The 24,215-nt window shown below is 37.1% G+C and overlaps 3 protein-coding genes across 5 annotated transcripts; 1 reads left to right on the top strand and 2 right to left on the bottom strand.

Moving 5' to 3' along the window:
- Positions 1 to 446: 446 nt before the first annotated feature.
- Positions 447 to 11,980, bottom strand: Gmd (GDP-mannose 4,6 dehydratase). 3 transcript variants are annotated; one of them, XM_028310389.1, is made up of 7 exons: positions 11,622 to 11,980; positions 11,290 to 11,484; positions 10,445 to 10,685; positions 9,320 to 9,552; positions 8,253 to 8,468; positions 3,130 to 3,257; positions 447 to 1,197 (listed from the first exon to the last, which is right to left on the bottom strand). In XM_028310389.1, the coding sequence occupies exons 1-7, from the start codon at positions 11,688 to 11,690 to the stop codon at positions 1,116 to 1,118; spliced, it is 1,164 nt and encodes a 387-aa protein (XP_028166190.1). In that variant the 5' UTR covers positions 11,691 to 11,980; the 3' UTR covers positions 447 to 1,115. The 3 variants fall into 3 exon arrangements, with proteins under 3 accessions (XP_028166190.1, XP_028166195.1, XP_028166204.1); XM_028310394.1 differs by having other exon boundaries at positions 3,117 to 3,257; positions 11,622 to 11,977; XM_028310403.1 differs by having other exon boundaries at positions 1,111 to 1,197; positions 3,080 to 3,257; positions 11,622 to 11,978.
- Positions 11,981 to 12,776: 796 nt separating this feature from the next.
- Positions 12,777 to 14,791, top strand: IntS11 (integrator complex subunit 11). The gene has a single exon (XM_028310155.1). It carries the CDS (start codon positions 12,994 to 12,996, stop codon positions 14,782 to 14,784), a length of 1,791 nt encoding a protein of 596 aa, XP_028165956.1. The 5' UTR covers positions 12,777 to 12,993; the 3' UTR covers positions 14,785 to 14,791.
- On the bottom strand, positions 13,350 to 21,201 carry TTLL15 (tubulin tyrosine ligase-like 15). Its single transcript, XM_028310167.1, has 7 exons — positions 21,066 to 21,201; positions 19,920 to 20,665; positions 19,453 to 19,615; positions 18,260 to 18,346; positions 17,678 to 17,901; positions 15,059 to 15,272; positions 13,350 to 14,975 (listed from the first exon to the last, which is right to left on the bottom strand). Exons 1-7 carry the CDS (start codon positions 21,081 to 21,083, stop codon positions 14,865 to 14,867), a joined length of 1,563 nt encoding a protein of 520 aa, XP_028165968.1. The 5' UTR covers positions 21,084 to 21,201; the 3' UTR covers positions 13,350 to 14,864.
- Between the last annotated feature and the right edge of the window lie 3,014 nt (positions 21,202 to 24,215).

The following is a 24,215-nucleotide window of genomic DNA, read 5'->3' as shown; positions in this document are numbered from 1 at the left end:
CCTGTTTTTCGAAAAATCTCTCACTGGTGGAATAAAAAATATTCATTTAAAACGTATTTAACCCCATGACGGAACCCTGTTGGGTACCACAAGAAAAACAGTTTTTAGTGACACATAAAAAGTATGTTTCACTATACATAGTAGTAGTAGTACCAGTAGTAGTACTACGAACACAGTTACACAACCTCATAACAACATAAGTACGTATAAAAGAGGATTATGTGCACTTAACGTAACTGCTAGGTAACGTCAGCAAAATGGCTTTTTCTTTTTATTTAACTTTGATTTGAGGTAGCGAACAATTTACTATTCGGTCTCACTGTCGGCATTACATAGTATTCCAGCTAAAAATTACGAATCTGCATTAGAAAAGAAGAGTCAGTCTCACTTCCTAAAGGTGTGATGTATATTTTTCCCACGTCTACAATTATGTATATTTTATCTTATTTTGCTGACCGTACCAATCACATTGCAAGCCACGCGGGTTTGATTACATAAAGGGAAGCCGGTCGTTCTTGCCGGATTTACTACGTTACTATACGTTTACCCAGATTTTACTGCCATATCTGCATATTTTAAATATACATTTTTACAATTGAAAACAATAAGCTAAATATACGTGGCAGCCAAGATACAGCTATTTAGAGCAAATAGCTTACATTTAAGCTTAATTATTTTAGTTTACTTCATAATTAAAAGTTAATTCGGATTCCAAGTGTAATTAAGTGGAAATCTTTAAATAGATTGTATACAAAGTGGAACAAAATTCATAAATGGCACAAAAATATCTTAAACATAAACTTGTGCGTTAATTTATATTTCTCTCAGCACAAAAATTAGACACCGTGACACGTCACGACGTTTAACATTAGAAATTTTAATCAATCCTATTGCACTTAGCATTGCATTAATGTAACAAAATTAAAATAGAGAAATCATGAATCAATAATATTTATAGGATAAGTACATAAATAGTTTTTATAAAAGCTGTTATGTTAATAAATACTTAACTTTGAACATTCGATCAGTTTACAAAAATGTTCGGTCTATATCGCACTGGTATTGCACACATTTCATCAACCTACATTCGGCTCGTTCAACATTACACTAATTGCTTAAAAAATACTCCGTGCATTGCGCTCCACGCTGTGTATGACGTCATCTACGTCGACTCTGTTTGCAAACATCCTTTTGCATCTGAAAAAACAAACATTTATGTAACGTTGATCTTGAATGAAAACTTTTTTTTTTAATTCAAGACATTTTAATAACATTAATTTGAATAATTTTACATGCATTGTGAAATTATTGAAATTATTATAATCGTGAAAACATAATAGGATCTTAAGAGCGTTGTCACATTTTTCATGCAGAAATCGAGAATTTGGCAGATTTCGAAATGATTTTAGTCATATAATTTATTGTTATAGCTTCTTTTGACTTATATCATCGTAATTATCATACGTTTTTACGGAATGTCTATTGACAAAATCTCGTTCAAATTGGATTTTTGCCTACGAAAACAGCGAATTTCGAAAGCCCGATTTCCAGGTAACTCGCGAAGGCACAACTTTGAACTAATATTACAACAAATTTATTTCTAAGTAAGAAGATAAAATGTATTCATTAGAATAAGCATACCCTAAAGAAGAAAGTGTATTGAGAAAATTTTGATGTTTAATTCATTAAAATGCATTTTTATCATGTCTAAGATAGTCAAAATTCGAGAAAATTACTGCAAGAAAACAGGTCACATCTCATAATCTAAAAGTCATTTGGCAACATAAACTACTTTATACTTAAGAAGAAACATAGTACTATTATTTATGTTGCCAAATGACTTTTAGATTATGAGATGTGACCTGTTTTCTTGCAGTAATTTTCTCGAATTTTGACTATCTTAGACATGATAAAAATGCATTTTAATGAATTAAACATCAAAATTTTCTCAATACACTTTCTTCTTCAGGGTATGCTTATTCTAATGAATACATTCTATCTTCTTACTTAGAAATAAATTTGTTGTAATATTAGTTCAAAGTTGTGCCTTCGCGAGTTACCTGGAAATCGGGCTTTCGAAATTCGCTGTTTTCGTAGGCAAAAATCCAATTTGAACGAGATTTTGTCAATAGACATTCCGTAAAAACGTATGATAATTACGATGATATAAGTCAAAAGAAGCTATAACAATAAATTATATGACTAAAATCATTTCGAAATCTGCCAAATTCTCGATTTCTGCATGAAAAATGTGACAACGCTCTTAAGATTATGCACTAAAATAACCATGCAATCAAATCTTCAGTCAGTGGCGGCCCAGGCACCCTACGAGGATTTTACCTTTGGTTACAGTTAAGCAAGACAAGATAATCGGAGGATAAAGCGGGGGTTCCCCTCCGGTATAGTGAAAATGCATGCAATATGCAAACTGAGTATGCATTTCGTACCTAATCGAAAAAAAGTGCACTAGCTCCTCCCCTTTTTATTTGTTGGGAAATGCTTTGCACGTACCCGCTGGCCGTCAGGGTTGTGGGACTCTCCCCGCCAGAAGGTTGGGGATTACCCAATGAAACCCGAACAACGGTGTCCTGAGCCAATAAAACAGCGCCCGGGTACAATACGCGAGTCCTATTTTTTTTATGTGACAGGAGGCAAACGTGCAAACTTGGATCTGCCCACCCTAGATTAAAAGGCTAGTTTCCTTAAAAAAATTTTTTAGTCCGTCAATTTTAATGTAAAAAATATTGGACATGTATATTTTTAATTGTCAATCAAACAAATAATTAAAAAGTTATAGTGCGTTGAAGTTCCGCGCAACGTCACAAAGTGCTGCACTTTTACGCACTCACGAACGTCACGGGCCTTTTCTTTAGAACTTTGGCACGCTTTATCTCTACATTTTCATTAAAGTGAAAAATACGTGTCGAGTAATTTTTGATAAGCTAACTGACGGACTAATTAACACTCCTGCTTTTTTCCCTATTTTTTTTTCATTAACGTGTATTAATTCATGCAGTTTGTTTTATTAAAATAAATACGGCCATGCATGTATGCATTTCCTGATCGAAAATGTAACTACCTAGCACCTAGGGCCGCCACGCCAGCCGCCTCGCTACCTGTATGACCTACGCCTCGGGGTCGCGCCGCATGAGCGCCAGGTCGGCCGTCACCATGTCGCGCACCAGCTGCTCGAAGGACACGCGCGGCGCCCAGCCCAGCTTCTGCTTCGCTTTCGACGGGTCGCCGAGGAGGAGGTCCTGGAGTAGACGGATTTTTTAATCTTTGTTGTAAACAAACATGTTTGACACTGTTTTCCTGGTAAAGTTAACACTCACGGGATTTTGCAACAAAAACTTTTGTAACGGTAAACAGACATTTTTATTTTATAGTAAAAAACTAGCTGACCTGGCGAACTTTGTTCCGCCTTAATGGCAATAAATAAGCAGACTTTTTTTATTTCGAACGGGATGATAAGTATCCTATGTCCTTCTCCTGGCTCTCAACTACCTCCCTGACAATTTTCAGCTAAATCGGTTCAGCCGTTCTTGAGTTATAAGTGGTGTAACTAACACGACTTTCTTTTATATATACAGGGTGTCCCAAAAACAATGGATAACCCTGTAGCCATCGGTAGGCCTCGCCATGGTCTCCCTAACGTCCAATTTTGACCCCAGTAAAAATATCACCGTTTTCAAGATTTTTAAGTTTTTGTGCATTTTTAGAAAATTGCCACCTGCGATTACTTTTTCTCATGCCATTTCTACAAATGAGAATACTTTTCAATCTAGTTTTTTTCTTTATCACAAGGGATAGTTGGGCTATCAAAAGAAAAGATTAAAGTTCAACAAACTAGTTTAAAAGTATGAAAATTTTAAGAAATTGCAGAGAAGAAGGAAAAATTAATTCATTATCTTGCACTTTTGATCAGCCATCGTGTAAAAAAATTGTAGGAAGACCATTGTGCCCATTACCTTAAAAACTTCCTTGGTTAATTGAAATTCTGAAAAGGTATCACATGCTTATGTATTCTGTATTATTTTTATCTTATGGCTACTTGAATAGCAACTAGTATGAAAACTGCAAAAATTAGTTTTTCTCGTAATAGTTAAACTAGGACTGCATAGTGGCATTAAATACAAATGGATAATTTTTAGCGTAGGAATTTTAATAAAGCAACATTTTATAATCATCATCATCATCATTTCAGCCATAGGACGTCCACTGCTGAACATCGGCCTGTACCCCAATGATTTTCATAATGACCGCTTGGTAGCGGCCTGCATCCAGCACCTTTCTGCTTACCTTTATGAGGTCGTCGGTCCACTTTGTAGGTGGACGTCCTACGATGCGCTTTCCGGTACGTAGCCTCCACTTGAACCCTGTTGCCCCATTGGCCGTCCGTTCTGCGTTTTTGTGATAACTTATTTTTTGTTTTACACCTTATAAATGTGCCTATAGACAGATGCCCGTCATGATACACGGCTTGGAAACGTGGATTTTTTGCACAGCGTGCTATGGAAGGGGCTATGCTCGGGTTTCTTTACGAAACCGTATCAGAAATTAGGAGACCTGTAAACGAACTAAAGTCGCTGACATAGCCTNGCGCAGTAGTTGAGCATGACATAAAGTGGTTGCTAACTAAATCGTCAATGTACAAGCGTGTTAGAATTTTTATCACCACTGATATCGATATCGCAGTAACTGTTACGGCACTGAATTCGTTCGTGAAAATGTTTAGTTTTTTTTATTTATAAGCAAAATACCAATGGATTTGCAATACTTACATGTAGTAAATGACTCCATTGTTCCTGTAGTTCTTCGTTTTACTTGTTTTATTGCACGTAACGACGCATTATCCAAAATATCGGAGAACATTTCCTTAGTACGACTGAATCGCGACTAACCTAGCTACGCGGCCGATGTTCGTTTCTGGGCATATCGCGGAGACACGCGCCACGCCCCCGTTTCACATCTATTCCCTTCTATGATCTGAGGGCTCGACAGTTAGAGCTTGGTCATACAGTGCGTCGAATAGCAAGATTATTAACCTACCTACGCTTTGAACTGTCTATTGAAGGAAGAAAGCCGTTGCGTAGTTTAAAAGGCCTTGGCCTAAGTACCTACAGACACATGGAGACGTAGGGATCATACATGAAATGTATTTTACCTACTGATATTATTGTCTTATTGTATCAAGTAAGCATTGACACTTATTTTGAAAACCAAGCAAAAACAAAAATTTGCAAAAACTTAGCGCATTCGAGTAAAAAGATTCTAAGGTATTATTAAAAAAATAAAGGGATATGTAAAGAAATAAGGCAACAGCCACACGCTGCGGTTTTTGCCAAATGGCAAAGATAAAGATAAAAAGATATTTTTAGGTATCACTATCTTTTAGTCAAGCTGTGTTGCTAGTTATTAAACAATGTTAAAGATTAATAAGTAGACAGAATGTGTATAGGTAGGTATAGGTAGGTAGTAGGTTACTACATTGCTGTGGTGTGAATGCTCTGTGTTTTAAGAGCCGCGTCCTGTGAACAAAATCTGACGGCCCCTGTGGTCTAGTGGTAAGACCACCTGCTTCAGACGCAGAGGTCTCGGGTTCGATTCCCAGTGGGGGCAGATTTTTCTGTTCGGTTTGGTTGGTGGTAGGGCTTGTTCTAAGTCCGCTTGGCTAGCTACCACCCACCATCTTAACTATGTCTGTCGCCATAACAACAATAATGTTAACAGCGTTGTTGTGTTCCGGCAGTTAGAGGTAAGATAGCCAGTTCCTCCGTGGTTGAGGATTCCGGCTGGTGCTCGCTTCCACCTTCGGTCTGATCGTCACTTACCATCAAGTGAGATACAGGCCAAGAGCTTCCGCGTTGTGGATAAAAAAAAATTGAAACCGGTTTAGGTAAATCCTATCCTTAGTACTTATATGAGCAAACTAGACAATAAGACAATAATATCAGTAGGTAAAATACATTTCATGTATGATCCCTACGTCTCCATGTGTCTGTAGGTACTTAGGCCAAGGCCTTTTAAACTACGCAACGGCTTTCTTCCTTCAATAGACAGTTCAAAGCGTAGGTAGGTTAATAATCTTGCTATTCGACGCACTGTATGACCAAGCTCTAACTGTCGAGCCCTCAGATCATAGAAGGGAATAGATGTGAAACGGGGGCGTGGCGCGTGTCTCCGCGATATGCCCAGAAACGAACATCGGCCGCGTAGCTAGGTTAGTCGCGATTCAGTCGTACTAAGGAAATGTTCTCCGATATTTTGGATAATGCGTCGTTACGTGCAATAAAACAAGTAAAACGAAGAACTACAGGAACAATGGAGTCATTTACTACATGTAAGTATTGCAAATCCATTGGTATTTTGCTTATAAATAAAAAAAACTAAACATTTTCACGAACGAATTCAGTGCCGTAACAGTTACTGCGATATCGATATCAGTGGTGATAAAAATTCTAACACGCTTGTACATTGACGATTTAGTTAGCAACCACTTTATGTCATGCTCAACTACTGCGCAATGTATTTAATTTCTTCCGATATCCACTGTCGTGTGAAAATACACAGTACGGCCGCATGTGCCGGTCGTAACATAGTGCCGTGCTCGTGTTCTAATGCGGTTTCCTATTATCGATAAATAGAAGTAAATTATAATTTTCTATTTTGTAATTTTAAATAAAAAAATGAGACCTGTAAACGAACTAAAGTCGCTGACATAGCCCGACGGATCAGCAAGCTGAAGTGGCAAAGGGCAAGGCACAGTAGTTCGCAGAACTGAGGCAGCAGGGTTCAAGTGGAGGCTACGTACCGGAGAGCGCATCGTAGGACGTCCACCTACAAAGTGGACCGACGACCTCATAAAGATAAGCAGGAAGGTGCTGTATACAGGCCGCTACCAAGCGGTCATTATGAAAAGCATTAGGGTACAGGCCTATGTTCAGCAGTGGACGTCCTACGGCTGAAATGATGATGATGATGATGATAAAATGTTGTTTTATTTAAATTCCTATGCTAAAAATTATCCATTTGTATTTAATGCCACTATGTAGTCCTAGTTTAACTATTACGAGAAAAACTCATTTTTGCAGTTTTCATACTAGTTGCTATTCAAGTAGCCATAAGATAAAAATAATTCAGGATACATAGGCTTGTGATGCCTTTTTAGAATCTCAATTAACCAAGGAAGTTTTTAAGGTAATGGGCACGATGGTCTTCCAACATTTTTTTTACACGATGGCTGATCAAAAGTGCAAGATAATGAATTAATTTTTCCTTCTCTTCTGCAATTTCTTAAAATTTTCATACTTTCAAACTAGTTTGTTGAACTTTAATCTTTTCTTTTGATAGCCCAACTATCCCTTGTGATAAGGAAAAAAACTAGATTGAAAAATATTCTCATTTGTAGAAATGGCATGAGAAAAAGTAATCGCAGGTGGCAATTTTCTAAAAATGCACAAAAACTTAAAAATCTTGAAATCGGTGATATTTTTACTGGGGTCAAAAATGGACGTTAGGGAGATCATGGCGAGGTCTATCGATGGTTACAGGGTTATCCATTGTTTTTGGGACACCCTGTATATAGATGCAATGTTTTGCTGGTATTTAAAACATCCAATAATAATAATAGTATATGTGACGTATTTATCATTGTTTTTAGGCTGGTTTAAAGCCAATAATGAATTTTAGTCCGATCAACGAAGCTATTGTAACCCGAATAAGTCCTCTGCCTATGAAACTTGGCACACGATGAAAATAGGTAATACAGATGATACATAGATATACAATAATCCAATAACTTTTATTACGGGAAGTTTAGTATCTTCACCTAAACATGATGCGTTCTTATTGCTACCCACGTAAGGTTGAAAAAGGTTACGAATTTCTTCTTTCTATTCACATCGTAAGCTATATGCATCGTGACGTCACATGCTCTCACAACGCGGCCATCTACTGCAGCGGTTCCCAAACTTATTATTTAGTCTACTGCCCACTTTGAGAATAAATTATTTTGCAGCGCCTCCCATTTTTGTAGTCAAGAGTCGAGCTCAGTCGATGTCTAAGAGTCCTCCTAGTAGATGACGCCTCTCAAGCCTCTACACAACATCCCGATTTTTTTCTGGGTCTCTTACCGCCCCCCTTTAAGCCTGCAGCGCCCACAAGGGGGCGTTATCGCCCACTTTGGGAAAGACTGATCTACTGTCTACACACGTGAACCCTTCTATCTTGTAATCCTCCAGATCACTCACCACTTCCGTAGGCCTGAAGAACTTCGGGTTAACCTTGACAAGCAGCTGGTCAGTCTCCGCGTCATGTCCCGTCTCATCCACGCCAGTCCCGCGCCACACGACGCGTCGGTCCACACACGCGAACGCTTTCTCTACAAACTCGCGGACGCTGTGCGCTTCACCCATCGCCACTACGAAATCTTCTGGTTCCTCTTGTTGTAGCATTAGCCACATTGCCTGGATGAAAGAGACTTATCAAAATTGAGGTTTATTATTACACCTTCTATATTATAAAAGAGAAAGGTCACTCAATGACTTACTTACTTATCACGAAATTTCAGAAACTACAAGTGCTAGAAGTCTAATTTTGCATGGGGGTTCCTTTTAGAACGCAGGTACGAACGTGCTCACTAGACGGAATTTAGCAAAATTCAATCCTAAGGGGGTAAAACGGGGTCCACGTGTACGCGTAGCGTGAAAGATAGTTCGTGTCACCTAGAGTTGCCAAAAAGGTCACACGTTTTTGTAACCATTCGGATATGGTTGTGTTGGCAACTTTTTGACCAGTTGTGGTGTCACGAACAATTTGACGCTGACTGTAGGTACATTCTTAATTTAGTAAGATGTATTAACATTATCTACACAAACGAGTAAGAGTGACCTTGATTAACAACTGAACAATTAAAACGACGTCTTTATTCGCCGTGTAAATTACATTAACATAATTTTAAGTATGTTACATGGAGGCAGTATTGATAAAATTAAAAATTATTCATATAATATTGGTTCACATGTTTACAGTAATATTTATTTGTGTTAGTATAGTGTATTTATTGCAGAACTGCATATAATAATATAGGATGAACTAATATTATATTAGGTTCTTTTAAAGTTATATGGGTATTGCTGAAAAACTGTATCATCTGTACAAATACATTGTTAATCTCTGTCTCACCATCATCATTTCAGCCATAGGACATCCACTGCTGAACATAGGCCTCCCCAATGATTTTCACAATGGCCAGTTGGTGGCGGCTTGCAGCGCCTTCCTGCTACCTTTATGAGTTTGTCGGTCCTCTATGTCTCACCTCAACATAATCCTTAGCGTGTCCCCAGTCTCTCTTGCTGTCCAAATTACCCAGTTCCAAGTACTGCATCAAACCCAGCGTGATCTTGGCGACTCCCCTGGTAATCTTCCTAGTGACGAAGTTCTCGCCTCGTCGAGGACTCTCGTGGTTGAACAGGAGACCATTGCAGGCAAACATGCCGTAGGCCTCCCGGTAGTTCACTACTATCCAATAACCGTAGAGTTTTGCGCAAGCTAAAAAAATAATATTTATTTATATTGTGGTAACACCACTGTGTTGTGCGCTTTAAACATTGCAATAAAATTGGTAAAGAGAGACCAATAAGAAAGACAGAAAGGTTCTTTAGTGCCCAAAGAAACTTTTGGGTTGAAATGAAGAGGTATAGCAAACTAATTGGCCTGGCAAAAATACAGTTGAAATTCTTCAATAAACTACATCCTGTGCCTTTTATTACATTATGATTTTACCTTTCAAATATACAACACAATGATACAATACTTATTAATAGACATAATAGTAATTATTGACAACACATAGTTATCATTGACTGATAACTTGATAACATCATTGATTCATTGAAAGTATGTGTTATTATAAAACATTCGCTTTAATAATATCCTTGTGAGTGGTATTATGATTGTAAAATACATAATAGCAATTGTGTCTACAGACAATTCAAAGGAATTCTCAAAACAAACTTCAAATGGCCACTAAAAGAATGTAATCAATGTTGGTATACTATGGTAGACATTTACAATCTAACAAGGTCTAAGATTACAGAGTAATAATGGGTGATAGCATGGTTAGTCATAAGTATTTCCTTCTTTAAAATTATCTTGAGAAGGTAATATTTGAAATCAAAATGTAGGTGTACCTATATTTGAACTGTAAATTAGTCACTTATTAGAACCATGGTCACAAACTTCAATTTCATGTGTAGTGTATACTATTTTTACAGCTTATTTATTACACACAATGTGTTGTGGTATTTATGAAATTGAATAAGCCACCATTTGTTTTTAATTCATAGTTTTATAAAGGGACTCTCTTAAATTTATTCAGATTGCAACAGCTAGGTGGCAGTTTATTATGAAAATCCAGGGTCTATTATACATAATATCTTACCATATGGTGATCTAGGGTAAAATGGTGTTTTCTCATTCTGTGGCACTTCCATGACTTTTCCATAGAGCTCTGATGTTGAAGCTTGGTATATTTTCGTCTCTTTCTCTAGCCCTGCTGCTCTCACTGCCTCCAATAACCTTAGAGTGCCCAAAGCATCCACCTGGGCTGTGTATTCACTTAATTCAAATGACACTTTAACATGAGATTGGGCTCCTAGGTTGTATATCTCCTTTGGCTTGGTCTAAAAATTGGAAAACAGACAAGAAATTTTAATTCAATTTTAATTCTCTAATCTGATCTAGTTGCAAAAAAGTACAAAATAATATTTCATTTTTTTGTCCATATTGCAAGTCTATTGTTGTGACAATTATTCTCAATTTAATACCATCATTTAATTTTAAATTATACTTTAGAATACCTTGAATTTATGACAACTGTGAGGAAATTGTGAAGTCATTACAATGCAAGGACATGATGGTTTTGGCAAATAACTTTTGGTGTTAAATAGGTCTAAATTACTACACATATTTTATACAACAGATTAAAGCAGGAAACAATTACGTAAATTGTTTTTTCAATGGTTTTACTTCAAATGTTTTACCTCTTTTCTTCACTAGTTTCCTCTACCAAGTTTTTATGGAAGTAATTTCTCTTATACCAGTTAAGTTGTAAAAACCTAACTATAATTAAATTGTGTGTGTCTTTTAGCATCATTAAAAGAAGTTCCTCAAAATCCAGAAACTTTCTTAAGATAACTTTAATTAAAATAAAATGGGTATAATAAACCTTAAAAAATTAATGATATCAAAATAGATAAGTAAGTTACATTAAATCAAGATACATACCTTAGTGATTATACTAATAAGGCAAGTGGTGTCAGTCAAGTCTCCGTAGTGTAGGTGCATTCGTCCCCCTGTGTGGAGGGCTGGCTGCCCATACAAATGCTGGATGCGGCCGGTGTTGAAGGAGGAGGAGCGGCGGAGGATCCCATGCACTTCGTACCCCTTCTCGATAAGAAGCTCTGCAAGGTATGAGCCATCCTGAAAAAGTAAACAAAATTTTAAACCACACTTCAATATAAAAAAGAACCATAAAGCCACATCATCAATAGTAGATAGTAAAAGGATTTCCCATGAATAGAAACTACACTATCAAGAACAAATCAAGTAAAACTCACTTGGCCGGTGATGCCGGTAATCAACGCTATTTTCGAGTTACCATTAGAACTGGAGCCTTCGCCGGACATTTTTAAACTATTTTTTAATACTACTGAAACAACACAGAACACGTCTACACCTTGCGAGCCGGCAAACTACAGAACACTAATAATCCGGCGTCGGCAAACGATTGGTAGTGGAGATAAGCTTATCGTAAATACACATATTCAATTAACACAATGCTGATGAATAGCTGTTTATATAATCATTGGGAAACAGAGAGATTAATAACTTATTAATTGAGTAAATTTACACGTATCGTTATTTATTATTTTTAGAGCTTTATTTTAAAAGAAAATCCAATAAATGAGAAATATCCTGATTTTCCTTCAGAAAATTGTTGACATTTTTGTGACAGAAGACAGAACAGACAGTTGACATTTTGATTTTTTTATAAGTTTGTAAGATTTGATTGGATTTGATCTGCATGTTAAAGATGGAGCACATAAATTCTCTTCGCTATTTTGTTATTTTTCGTGGGACTAAATAATGCCGGAAAATAGCTTAGAATCTTTTAATATCAAGCAAGTCTGTCACAGTGTCATCATGTCCTTTTCAGTTTCATGAGTTTTGAGATATAACTCCAATGAAATAAAAACCTTTTTTGGAACTCCTGTGTGCTCTATCCCTAGTATAATCTTTGATTTGTCTTTTTTTTGGATACCTAGAGAGGTGCTATAATCTTGATCAGATAATAGATTATATCTGATAAATCGATTTTCAATCGTAAAAGATCGTATTAGTAGAAGTAACCTGCATTTTGAGAATTATTTTCTTTGTATGGTTTGTACTATTTTAACATTTTGATTAAAAGTAATATTTTAAGCCGGGTCTTCAGCGCGTGTTAAGCCCTACACAGTCAACAATTAAACATTTCAACATTCAACAAAAATGTCCACAAAAAATATTGAATGTTGACATGTTTTTGTTGATTTTTTAGGCAAAACGCGCGCTGGAGACCCGACTTTATTAAATAATTCAAAGTTTCGCTTTATGTCGCAGAGCAATAACATCGCATTAAGATTAATGATGAATCATATTATGATCTAACTATAACGGCCCCATCACTAACAGTGACAGCTAATCTAATTTTGATCTGTGGTCTTCATCATTTCACAGCAGCAGATCATCATTTCTTTCAATTTTGTTTGTCGTAAGGAGGAAGTGTTTTTCTAAATGTTTTTGGCTCATTTTTTAATATCAAATTGGTTTCACAAACTTAATCACGTTATTAAAAGCTTAGATGAAGTAAACAAAAATATATGAAATACCACAAGAGTCGAATAAAGTAGTGGTGTTGGATCATCGCAGTTATCAGTAAGTGATAACAACATGCCTGAAATCAAAATTACTCCTTTGGGAGCTGGGCAAGATGTGGGCCGGAGTTGTATACTACTGTCCATGGGAGGTAAAAACATAATGTTAGATTGTGGCATGCACATGGGCTACAACGATGAAAGACGATTTCCCGACTTCTCTTACATAGTTCCAGAAGGTCCAATAACCAGTCAGATCGACTGCGTAATTATATCACATTTCCACCTGGACCATTGTGGAGCGTTGCCCTACATGTCCGAAATGATAGGCTACACTGGCCCTATATACATGACTCATCCTACCAAAGCTATAGCACCTATTCTGCTCGAGGATATGAGAAAAGTTGTTGTGGAAAGAAAGGGAGAATCAAATTTTTTTACTTCTCAAATGATAAAGGACTGCATCAAGAAGGTGACTGCTGTCACACTGCATCAGTCAGTCATGGTGGATAATGATTTAGAAATAAAGGCATATTATGCTGGTCATGTGCTTGGAGCTGCTATGTTTTGGATCAAAGTTGGCTCCCAATCTGTTGTGTACACCGGAGACTACAACATGACCCCGGACAGGCATCTAGGTGCAGCTTGGATTGATAAATGCCGTCCCGATTTATTGATAACAGAGTCAACTTATGCCACTACCATTCGAGACTCAAAACGCTGTCGTGAGAGAGATTTTCTAAAGAAAGTGCATGAATGTGTAGAAAAAGGTGGAAAAGTCCTCATTCCTGTATTTGCATTGGGCAGAGCTCAAGAACTTTGCATTTTACTGGAAACTTATTGGGAGAGAATGAATTTAAAGTATCCAGTTTACTTTGCATTGGGACTGACTGAAAAAGCTAACAATTACTACAAAATGTTTATTACTTGGACTAATCAAAAGATTAGGAAGACATTTGTACAAAGAAATATGTTTGATTTCAAGCACATTAAGCCTTTTGATAAGACCTACATTGATAACCCAGGCGCCATGGTGGTTTTTGCTACACCAGGAATGTTACATGCTGGATTATCATTGAATATCTTTAAAAAATGGGCACCTTATGAGCAAAACATGGTTATTATGCCTGGTTTCTGTGTCCAAGGAACTGTTGGTCACAAAATTCTAAATGGGGCTAAGAAAGTTGAATTTGAAAATCGCCAAGTTGTTGAAGTTAAAATGGCTGTTGAGTACATGTCATTCTCAGCCCATGCTGATGCCAAAGGCATCATGCAACTAATACAGTATTGTGAGCCTAAAAATGTGCTATTGGTACATGGTGAAGCCCAGAAAATGGAATTTTTGAAAGACAAGATTGAAAAAGAATTTAAAATAAACTGCTACATGCCAGCTAATGGTGAAACAACTGTGATAAATACTCCAACAAAGCTCCCTGTGGATGTTTCTCTGAGACTACTGAAGGCTGAGGCTGTGAGGTACAATGCTTTGCCCCCAGACCCAAAAAGGCGACGTGTTGTGAATGGGATTCTGTGTGTCAAAGACAACAGACTTTCATTGTTGGATATTGATGAAGTATATGATGAAATAGGTATCAACAGGCATGTAATTCGGTTCACAAGTACAGTACGATTTGATGATCCAGGCCCAGCTGTCAAGACTGCAGAAAAACTAAAGGCACTACTATCTGAAAAACTGGAGGGCTGGACAATAACCATATCCGATGGTAACATATCTGTTGAATCAGTGCTTATAAAAGTTGAAGGAGATGAAAATACTAAAAGTATTTATGTGTCTTGGACAAACCAAGATGAGGATTTGGGCAGTTACATTTTGGGCCTGCTACAATCTATGGTTCAATGTTCTTAAATAAGTTTGGAATTTAGATCAAGGAAAACAAAATGTTATATTTTGTAATAAATAAGATTTTAAATGTAATGACTTAGTTTTTATGTACACCATGACACATCTTCATTGCATTTTCCTTGGTACCACAGATGTTGGAGCTTGTTCATTTCACTCAAACTTTGGAGGGCTTCTTCATACATTGTATTTTGTTTCTGCAAAGAAAAAAATAATTGTTAATCAAGATCAAACTACTTTTTTATACTAAAGAGTACTTTACTCTTTAGCAGTAACTAACCATAGCTGGAGGGAAAAGTCTCCTAAAGTCGCCCTGGTGCAAATATTCTCTATGCGCCTTGAGCAAACTGTTCCGCAGTTTGCTGGCGATGCAGGGTTTGCATAATGCACAGACCGAGAGAGACTCGCAGTTGTCCTTGCAGACTGTACTGCACTCGTCACCCCAAACGGCTATGTTCTTTTGAGATGACACCATATTCGCTGCGGCTTGATCGCTAAAAACAATAATGTTCATGGTTAATTAATAACGTTACGGAAACATTAATAGGTAAGTAGTCCTTATCACTAAGTCTATTTCTGGTAGAATAGTAAACCTATCTTATGAATATTAATAACCCCTTGAATAATATTTCGCCCTCGGTAATTTCCATTCCCCTAAAGTCGTGCTTGCGCGTAGACATGATTTTTACACTCAATTAAATTTACAGTTTTGAATTGCCTAAATCACAAGGAAAATCATTTTTTGTTATCATACTTTTTATCTTTCACGGAATATCGCCTTGAACGCAGTAAGATAAGTGCGGATCTTGACCTACTACAATGACTATAAGAGGATAGCTATGCGATCATTATCCAAAATACGATCTTTTCATAGGTATGGTGGATGACGAAAGGTCCCTATTCAAGTTGGTACACCGTTCACGCGTTTTGGTACAACTTACAAGGTAACGACTAAGTACCTACGTCCCACCAACGTCAGACAAACCAAAATTTCAGAACAAGTAGGTACCTACTAAATACCTTTTGGTGTAGTGGTTCGGAACGGACTACTATGCCGAAAGGTCCCGGGTTCGATTCCCGGCCGGGCAGAAATTGACATGATAAATAATTCTATTTTAATTATTATTCTAAGTACCTACTTAATTACTTTTTTGCTACTTGTCACGTCCGGAAAGGAAGTAGAAAACTTAACGATAATGATAAATGGTAAAACGATTGTTAAGATAAGAAACATCAATCTAAGTACCTAGTCTTATTAGTGTTATCAACGTAATATTCGCATTTGTTGTGTAGTTATTTAGTGAACAATAAGCCCACGCTCTTCCTTAGGTAAAAGTTAATCAAGTCTAATAGGTAAGTATATGGGTCAACAACAGTTGAATATTTATTCATACAATTCGTAACATTCTAGAGGATTGTTCTGTATATCCGTTGGTGGAAGGAATACCTTTATAACACCATACGAGAGGTCTTGTGTTTTATTACACGTAGATATTTATGCATTTAAAGATAAACGCCTCTGTTATCTAGTGATAAAAGATAAAACCATCTGGCAGGCTCTGACTCAGGGGTCCCAGGTTCGATAGGTTAAATTGATTTTTTTTCTGGAAGGTTTACTGGCAGAGAATGCTTTATAGTATCAAGTTCGTCTTATCATCTTATGTGCCAATTTATATGGCATAACTTATACATTAAATAAATTTTGAAAAGGTAAGTAGCTACTAGCGCTATTTACACTTGTTATGAAAGTGTAACGCGAAATTATGGTGCAGTCCTGTTGTCCCTTGGCCTCCCTGGGGTTGTTGATCTGTTGGCTTCCCCAGGGGGGACAACAGGACTGCACCGAAATTATCACTGTTTTGGTTTTGCGCTTGCATCACTCCTTTTCTATTAGGTAGTTCAGATAATTACCTACTTACCTTACCTACCTCACTACCTCTATCATAATTATTAAAGTCTGTTCGCCGAGAGTTGATAAAAAAAAAATATCAGAGGTACTCATTATAAATTGCGGCCCGCTAATTATTTTTGTCGATATAATGAAAAAGTTGGTAGACGTTGGCCTTTTTTTTTAGCCTGGATTCTCAGCTCGGTTACAATTTAATTTTGGATTACCATATATAAGAATGTTCTAAAAATACCAATTATCTACCAAAATCTACAAAACGATTTCGCACTACTAAATCATCGTTCTCTTTGCCTCAAATCTACCAAAAAAGTAGAAATCTACTAAAAGTGCTCACGCTGTGGCCGCCGCCGCCCGCCGGCCGGGGCGCTTGACAACAGCTGCGTGGCTCGTACCATGGTGGTTAGATTAATGTCGTCACAAAAGGAGAGCAAATATCCAAATATCATTTACATTCCTTGTCTCCATATTGTAATTTTATATTCCATATTTGCGAAGCCCAGATTTCATTTATAAATCGTATTTATGAACCTATATTGACTTTCGCCAACGTAGATCAACAATCCCACGTTTTATTTACCAACTATTTATTGATTATAATTATTGCAAAAGAAATGTTTTATTCTGCGCATAATGGCAAAGTTGAAGTCGGTACACGAGTAGTTTTGCTACGTACATTATCATACCCTTCAATGTAACGTAACTTGGTTGGTATGGATATTATATGAACTCCAATTCTAGCGCTAAGTAAGTTTATTATTTTCACCATTTTAAAACTTCATGGGTAAATTAAACGATGGGAAAATAGGTCCAGTACCCTATTAGGTCCTTTTAAATTAATCTAGTAGGTGCGAAGTGATCGAACTAAGTAATGAACTCTTATTCTTAAAAAATGGACTAAAGCATCGACCTTTGGGTCATGCTGAGCCAGGACGTAGGTACTTACCTATCGCGTATTAGAAATAGGTAATCTATTTGAATTCATAGGCTCACCTTTGGTTAGGATCCTTGTGTCTGTTTATAATTGTCCCAACCCCCGTGATAGAGAACAAGTTATAAAGCACTTGCTCGTACAACAGCTGGTTCGGGGGGTAATGGGCTGAGCTCAGATTCGGAGACATGTTCGCTTCCAGAAGATGCACTTTCAGGTTCTCATCCACCACCAGATCGACTCGCATCATTTCGAAGAAGTTGTCCGATGATGGGTAGCTCTTCAACTGTAACAATGGATGCCTTTTATCGGTAGCCAGTTGATTTCGGTTGCAAAGATGCTATAAAGACAGTGCACCCTAAATAATGTTTTTAAATTGGTCATAATATAGGTATTACTCCTACCTACTGTATAACTCGGGCGCCAACTTGCTTCTTTGTACGATTTAGTAAGACATTAATTAATTTCTAAGAGTTAATTTCACGATTTAAAATAACGGTATCGTTGCGGTCTTTCGTTAATCTATTGTGCCTACTTACCTATTTTCAGCGCAGCAATTTCAAGTAATCTAAATTAAGTTAAGTAGGTAAGGTACCTACTAAGGTATATTTTTAGAACTAAAGACGGTGGTAAAGTAAACTTACTGCTTCAATGATGTGTTTTTCTTTGTTAATAAAAACTTCGGCGACAGCTTTTTTCACGTCTTCCCACATTTTTGATGGATCGTCGCCCTGAAATAAACATTCTGTAAATAAATATTCTGTAAATTTTAGATATACCTATAAGTAAACTAATGACCAGATTCTTTTTTTATGTGCCAATATAGTCGTACCTACTTAGAACCAAACTTCTTAAATGGCAGTAAATTACATCTTATTTCATTGTAATTGAGTAAGAGTAGGCGCACACCGTTGATTTTCGTCAGCCGATAGTCAGTCGGGCAGTTGATCAGTATGGGCATGTATGGGAGTGCGCACACTACGCCGATTCGATTTGGCCGATTCTTCATACAAATTAAAATCGGGCACAACTATCTGCCAACTAAAAATCAATGGTGTGCGCCTACTCTTAGTACCTAGTAGGACCTAGGTAATTGATTACAGAGAGCTACTTCCTTTTCTATTGTTATCACAAACTAACTGAGATGGTATGTCATGGTCTCAAACATATTTTTCTTAAAATACCACCTGAGAATTGTTTTTAAAGTAACTAGGATTCTGATTTATTGTGGCTGTATACTGACTCTACCTTTTGTCGTTAGGTACTTATAGGTATCGTCATTTTGTAAATCGGGATACAAAGTGATTTATGGACGAACATTAGGTGTAATTTTATTTAAAGCTTGAAAAGCTTCGTCCTAAAAAGATCACCTTTGAGTCTGAACCATGAAAAGGTAATTGTCCTGTCCTGCGGCCATTGTCACGTCAACTTAAAGTTAATCCCGAAAAGCCACATTATGTGCGTCATCACTGTTATTTATTACGCCTGTCTAGAATTCTAGACTCTCTGTTCAACCTCAGAGTAATTAAAATAATAATGATGTAATAGGCAGGTTTATATTAAATTCTTGTATTTCTGACTCCCTAACATAGATTTTGTAGGTTGTAGCTCATAGGAAACCAGACACTAATCTAGCTTTACCACAGGTAGACCAATGCCCATTTTCACCATCAATCCCAAATTAAGCCCTATGAAAACGAAATTCCTGTTGTGTTACCATAGGGATCACTTAAAAATTAGGGATTGATGGAGAAATTGGACACAAGTACCAGTCAAGTTTAAGAATACCTATCGCGATGTTAAGAAAATGTATAGGTAATTTGTATAGTTTATTTACCTTAGAGCGAGCATAATGGTCGAAAGCGTTCTTCATGCTGAATCCCAAGGCCGTGTAAGGGTGCGCTAGAGACGGCACTTCCCACGTGGGCAAGTAGTCGTCTCCTACCACATATTTGTCCAGGTTCTTAGGGTCAAATGGGTAATACTTTGCTGGACAGTATCTGTAAAATTAAAATAGGTAGTACCTTAAGTTTTGCCTTAATCTTTTACTGGATGTGAGCAGTGACAGCTCTGTTAAGTATGTTTAATTAAAATAAACCTCGGTTATTAATAGCTCCCATTCCTAAAATACAGTGAATTTCAGAAAATGGTCCATATTGGCAACCGGCCCTTTTTAGTCTTTTGTTTATTATGTTAGTGTTTTATTGGATTTTATAGAGTCATTGAAAAGGCTTACTACTATCTTGTGTGTGATCAGTAAATGATGCTGTTAATGTTTTATTTAAGTAATGTTACTAAACCCACCTAAACAATACGTCACCCTTGTACCAGTAAACCCTCAGAGGGTCCACAGAAGTCAGCACCACGTACACACCAATGTCGAACTTGTGCCCATCCACCAAGTACGGTTTCTGCAGGTACTCCTGCACAAAGCTTCGTCCACTCGACAGGTCAATTTCGCTCACATTTTTTATAAATATCTGTCTGTGCTGATTATGCTTCTCAACAAACAGCGCATCTTTGTTTTTCGATGCGTACTCCAAAAACTCTTTCTTATTTTGAGGCAATTTGAATGCTTTGGGAATGTACTTTGAATTGGAGGTGGCAAAATCCACTTTGTTCGTTATGAACCCTGTGCCTGGGAAATGGTTCACCTTTTGGTAAGGCTTCAATCTGTGAAGATTCGGATACAGTACTCGGAAGGGGTAGTCGTGTGACCAAAGGAGGTTCCATGAAGATGTGTTGGTGCTCTTTTCGTACCCGTATCGATCTAGCACTAGATGTACATGTTTGAGAATACCATTCTTGTTGTCAACGTCACTGTGATCGGAGTACACCCAATACTTCGGTCTCTGAACCCCATTATTTCTGTTCTGTACATTCAATATTTCTAATAATATACCCAAAGAAACGCCAACGATACATACGATAAGAAATATGTTAATATTTGCGTCCTTTTTAATATTCTTGCTACTTATTTTATCAATTTCCTGTGCTGTGTTTTTATGCGATGAGGTAAACTTGTTATTTTCTTTTGCTTGATTTGTGTCCTAGAACCAAAAATAGAGAAAGTAGGCACGTGAATCTCAGAATACGCGAATATTCTATTCTAGCAATTTAATATATAAAATAAACATATCAAGTACGTATTCATAAATAGGACGAAGTTTCAGTTCTCCTATCTCTACTAGCCAAAAACTTCTCGGTACTGTGGTATTGGTTTGAATCTAATTGGATACAATACGAAGAATTCTTAGTCCCTAAGCTTTTATTCTTGTAAATACCGGCTAGCGTGCAATGGAGCGTGTGCCCATGAGTTATACAATTTATACAGAATAAAGGTTCATATAGAGAGATAATTGTGTTTACACTAACTTGTTATAAAGTTTGATGATGTCCGATTTATCTAAATACAATCTAGACTGAGAATTTAGGTAAGCAGTTACTCACACTTTCATGGTTATCCATATTAAGTAAGCACGGGTACACAGTTATTTTTCATCACACAAGTAAATAAACTTTTTAGCGCTAACTTCACTTATTTCCCATACAACATGCGCTTACGCACTGCGAATCGTCCGAAGATTGAATGAATGCCTTCGTGCTGGAACGAGATGTGTGATGGTTGGCCATGGTGTAAGTGGGACGGAGGATACTTTCTAAACGTAGTACCTATACCGGCTTTTTAAGGTCACATCAGCTGCTTGAGTATACTACGCATGCTCTCTGCATTGTGTTGAATCAGTAAAAGTGCACATATTTGAATTGCTAATATCAAGTGCAAAATGTAGAGTCGTGTATTCATTTTCGATTTGAACGAGCTTACAAAACATCAAATCGTAAATACCGGATGTTACATACAGTTTACAATTCAACCTCCTTTAGGGATAACTATAAGTTATTTCCTCTTAATAATTAGGTAATTTCTGGATCCTCTCTCCCTAATGAAATCTTGTATTTGTTAAGTTATGTAATAATTATTTATTCCTACTTCTATCCCCTTTTTAGATTTTTTTTTAACTGTCCGCTTGCATTATAGAAGGATTTATAGTCTTGTAGACCTACATATAAAAACTTCGAGTTCCGTAAAGTTATGAAAGAAAAACTCTCCAAGAAAAAATGCTATAATAGTTGATACTGATCATCATGACAAATCCAAAACCATAAATCTTGAGTTACTATCGCATTTTGCTATGATTTACGACTATGCGCTAATTTCCAGAACAGTTATGTATGTCTGCTTTGATCTTCATATTGAATTACGGCATAGCCAATAATAAAGGCAAACAGAAAGCTCGTTACTTGTGTGCGTGGTACATTCAACTTAGGCTGAAGTGTTTTTGTATGGAGTTTGACAGATTTTTGACGTTTGTTAAAATTAAAGTAAGATGGTGCAACCCAGCCTTAGTTATGAACTTAATAGGTACATCTTGGTTTTCAAAATAAGTGTCAATGCTTATTTTGAAAACCAAGCAAAAACAAAAATTTGCAAAAACTTAGCGCATTCGAGTAAAAAGATTCTAAGGTATTATTAAAAAAATAAAGGGATATGTAAAGAAATAAGGCAACAGCCACACGCTGCGGTTTTTGCCAAATGGCAAAGATAAAGATAAAAAGATATTTCTACTTCTACTGTAATAATTTTTTTGTAAAATCTTATAATCGCAAGTAACACATAATTTTTTTATTTAAAATTACAAAATAGAAAATTATAATTTACTTCTATTTATCGATAATAGGAAACCGCATTAGAACACGAGCACAGCACTATGTTACGACCGGCACATGCGGCCGTACTGTGTATTTTCACACGACAGTGGATATCGGAAGAAATTAAATACATTGCGCAGTAGTTGAGCATGACATAAAGTGGTTGCTAACTAAATCATTAGTAACTGTCAACTATGTAATTACTATAAGAGCTAGTTGAAAGCCTAATATAGGCATTATTTTTGATAAACATATGCGGTACGCAGATCGCCATAATTAAAAAATAAATGCGTGATATTAGTTAATAATAACGTATAATAATAAAAAGGTTTTCATACATAAGCATTTTGTGAAACCAGTTTCGAGCCTTGCCCCTAGCGATTTAAAGTATCGATATCTTGTCGACTCCATTTTATCTTTGTTCTCTCACTAGCGTTTTCTATGTGTGCGTCACGTCACGCGGCCATTGATTGGCCATAAGGCACGCCTTCTGGCCAATCACAGCACTTTTAAGCCGGTTGCACATGTTGTCGTAGACTCTCAGTCGCTTTGTTTTTACACAGTTGAATGTGTGTGTGGGAGCTGTGGTGGGGGAAATGTGGGGACACTGGTTCTCGTTGTAGTTACGCGCGACTTCATATCTATTCTCTTTCTATGATCTGAGGTCGAGCCAGTCAATAATAAAGGCAAATAGACATTTAGCTGTGTGCGTTAATGCACTATCTCCGAATGTTTACCGCCGCAGACGGGCCGGCGGGCGCCCGCGGATCCGATCGCACATTGTAGGTAGCTGGCTGGCTTTTAATTTATGGTTTAGAGGTTTTTGTTTTTAGGTATACTTATCTTATGAATAACACGTACTCGTAGATGCTGTGAGTTCTCCCTCGAATGTGCAGATATAAAGAACTGAATAAAAAGCATATCGTTCTACTTGTAAGCCTAGGCGCAGACCACCGATTTTTTATGGGTCGATAGTTGAGCCGGGCAGTTAATCAGTACGGGCATGTATGGAAGTGCGCACATTACAGCACCGATTTGGTATCGGCCGATTCTTCATACAAATTAAAATCAGGCCCTACTATCCGCCAACTAAAAACGGTGGTCTGCGCCTAGGCTACATTCATTATATTATTGGTCATTTTTAAATTAGATTTACTAACTTTAAAAATATGCAAAAATACTATTTCTGACTGGAACCTGTAGGAGTAGCACCCTATGCTACATGACTACGTGCTACGTAGCACCCTTCCGTAGCACCTTTCTGTAGTATGGCTACTACATTATTATTTTCTACTAGTACGGTACCAACCACTAAGAAAATAATGATTGTTTATTGAGACCATTATTGTATTCATCGCGCTTTACTCGTAGAACTGAAGGTTATCTTTCTTTTCGAAAATATTTTAAAAAATGGGCCTTCAGTCCATCATGTGATCCGTCTGCTCGTTTGCCTCCTGTTACATAAAAAAAAAGTCCAGATTCAAAATGCATCCTATATTTTTACGTTTATTTCAGACCTTTACGATCAATACGTACATTTTTGTTCGTATCAAGTTAAAAACAGCATCATCTCCCAGCGGGCTACTTACACCACAGCATCGGAAGACGATCGGCGCCGCGACGTCTACGCCGGCCATCGATTGCACGCATCCCGGCTCCGACGCGGCGCCGGGCTGTCCAAGCTTCGCCCATCACAATACTCACAATACCAATGGGGGGAGACTTGGCCGTTGCCTGTTTTGAATTTATTCTATGTATGTTGTAACACCACGTAGGTACTTACTATTATCAGGAGAACTGGTTGTCCATAGGCTTCTCCCATCACAATAGTTACAATACCAATGGGGAGAGACTTGACCATTGCCTGTTTTGAATTTAGCCCGACGTTAA

Source organism: Ostrinia furnacalis, unplaced genomic scaffold (genome assembly GCF_004193835.3).
Source record: "Ostrinia furnacalis isolate ACB-3 unplaced genomic scaffold, ASM419383v2 OfSCF0216, whole genome shotgun sequence".
NCBI classification, from domain to species: Eukaryota; Metazoa; Arthropoda; class Insecta; order Lepidoptera; family Crambidae; genus Ostrinia; species Ostrinia furnacalis.
Note: the sequence above shows the minus strand (reverse complement) of the source record. Positions and strands in the feature narration are given on the sequence as shown.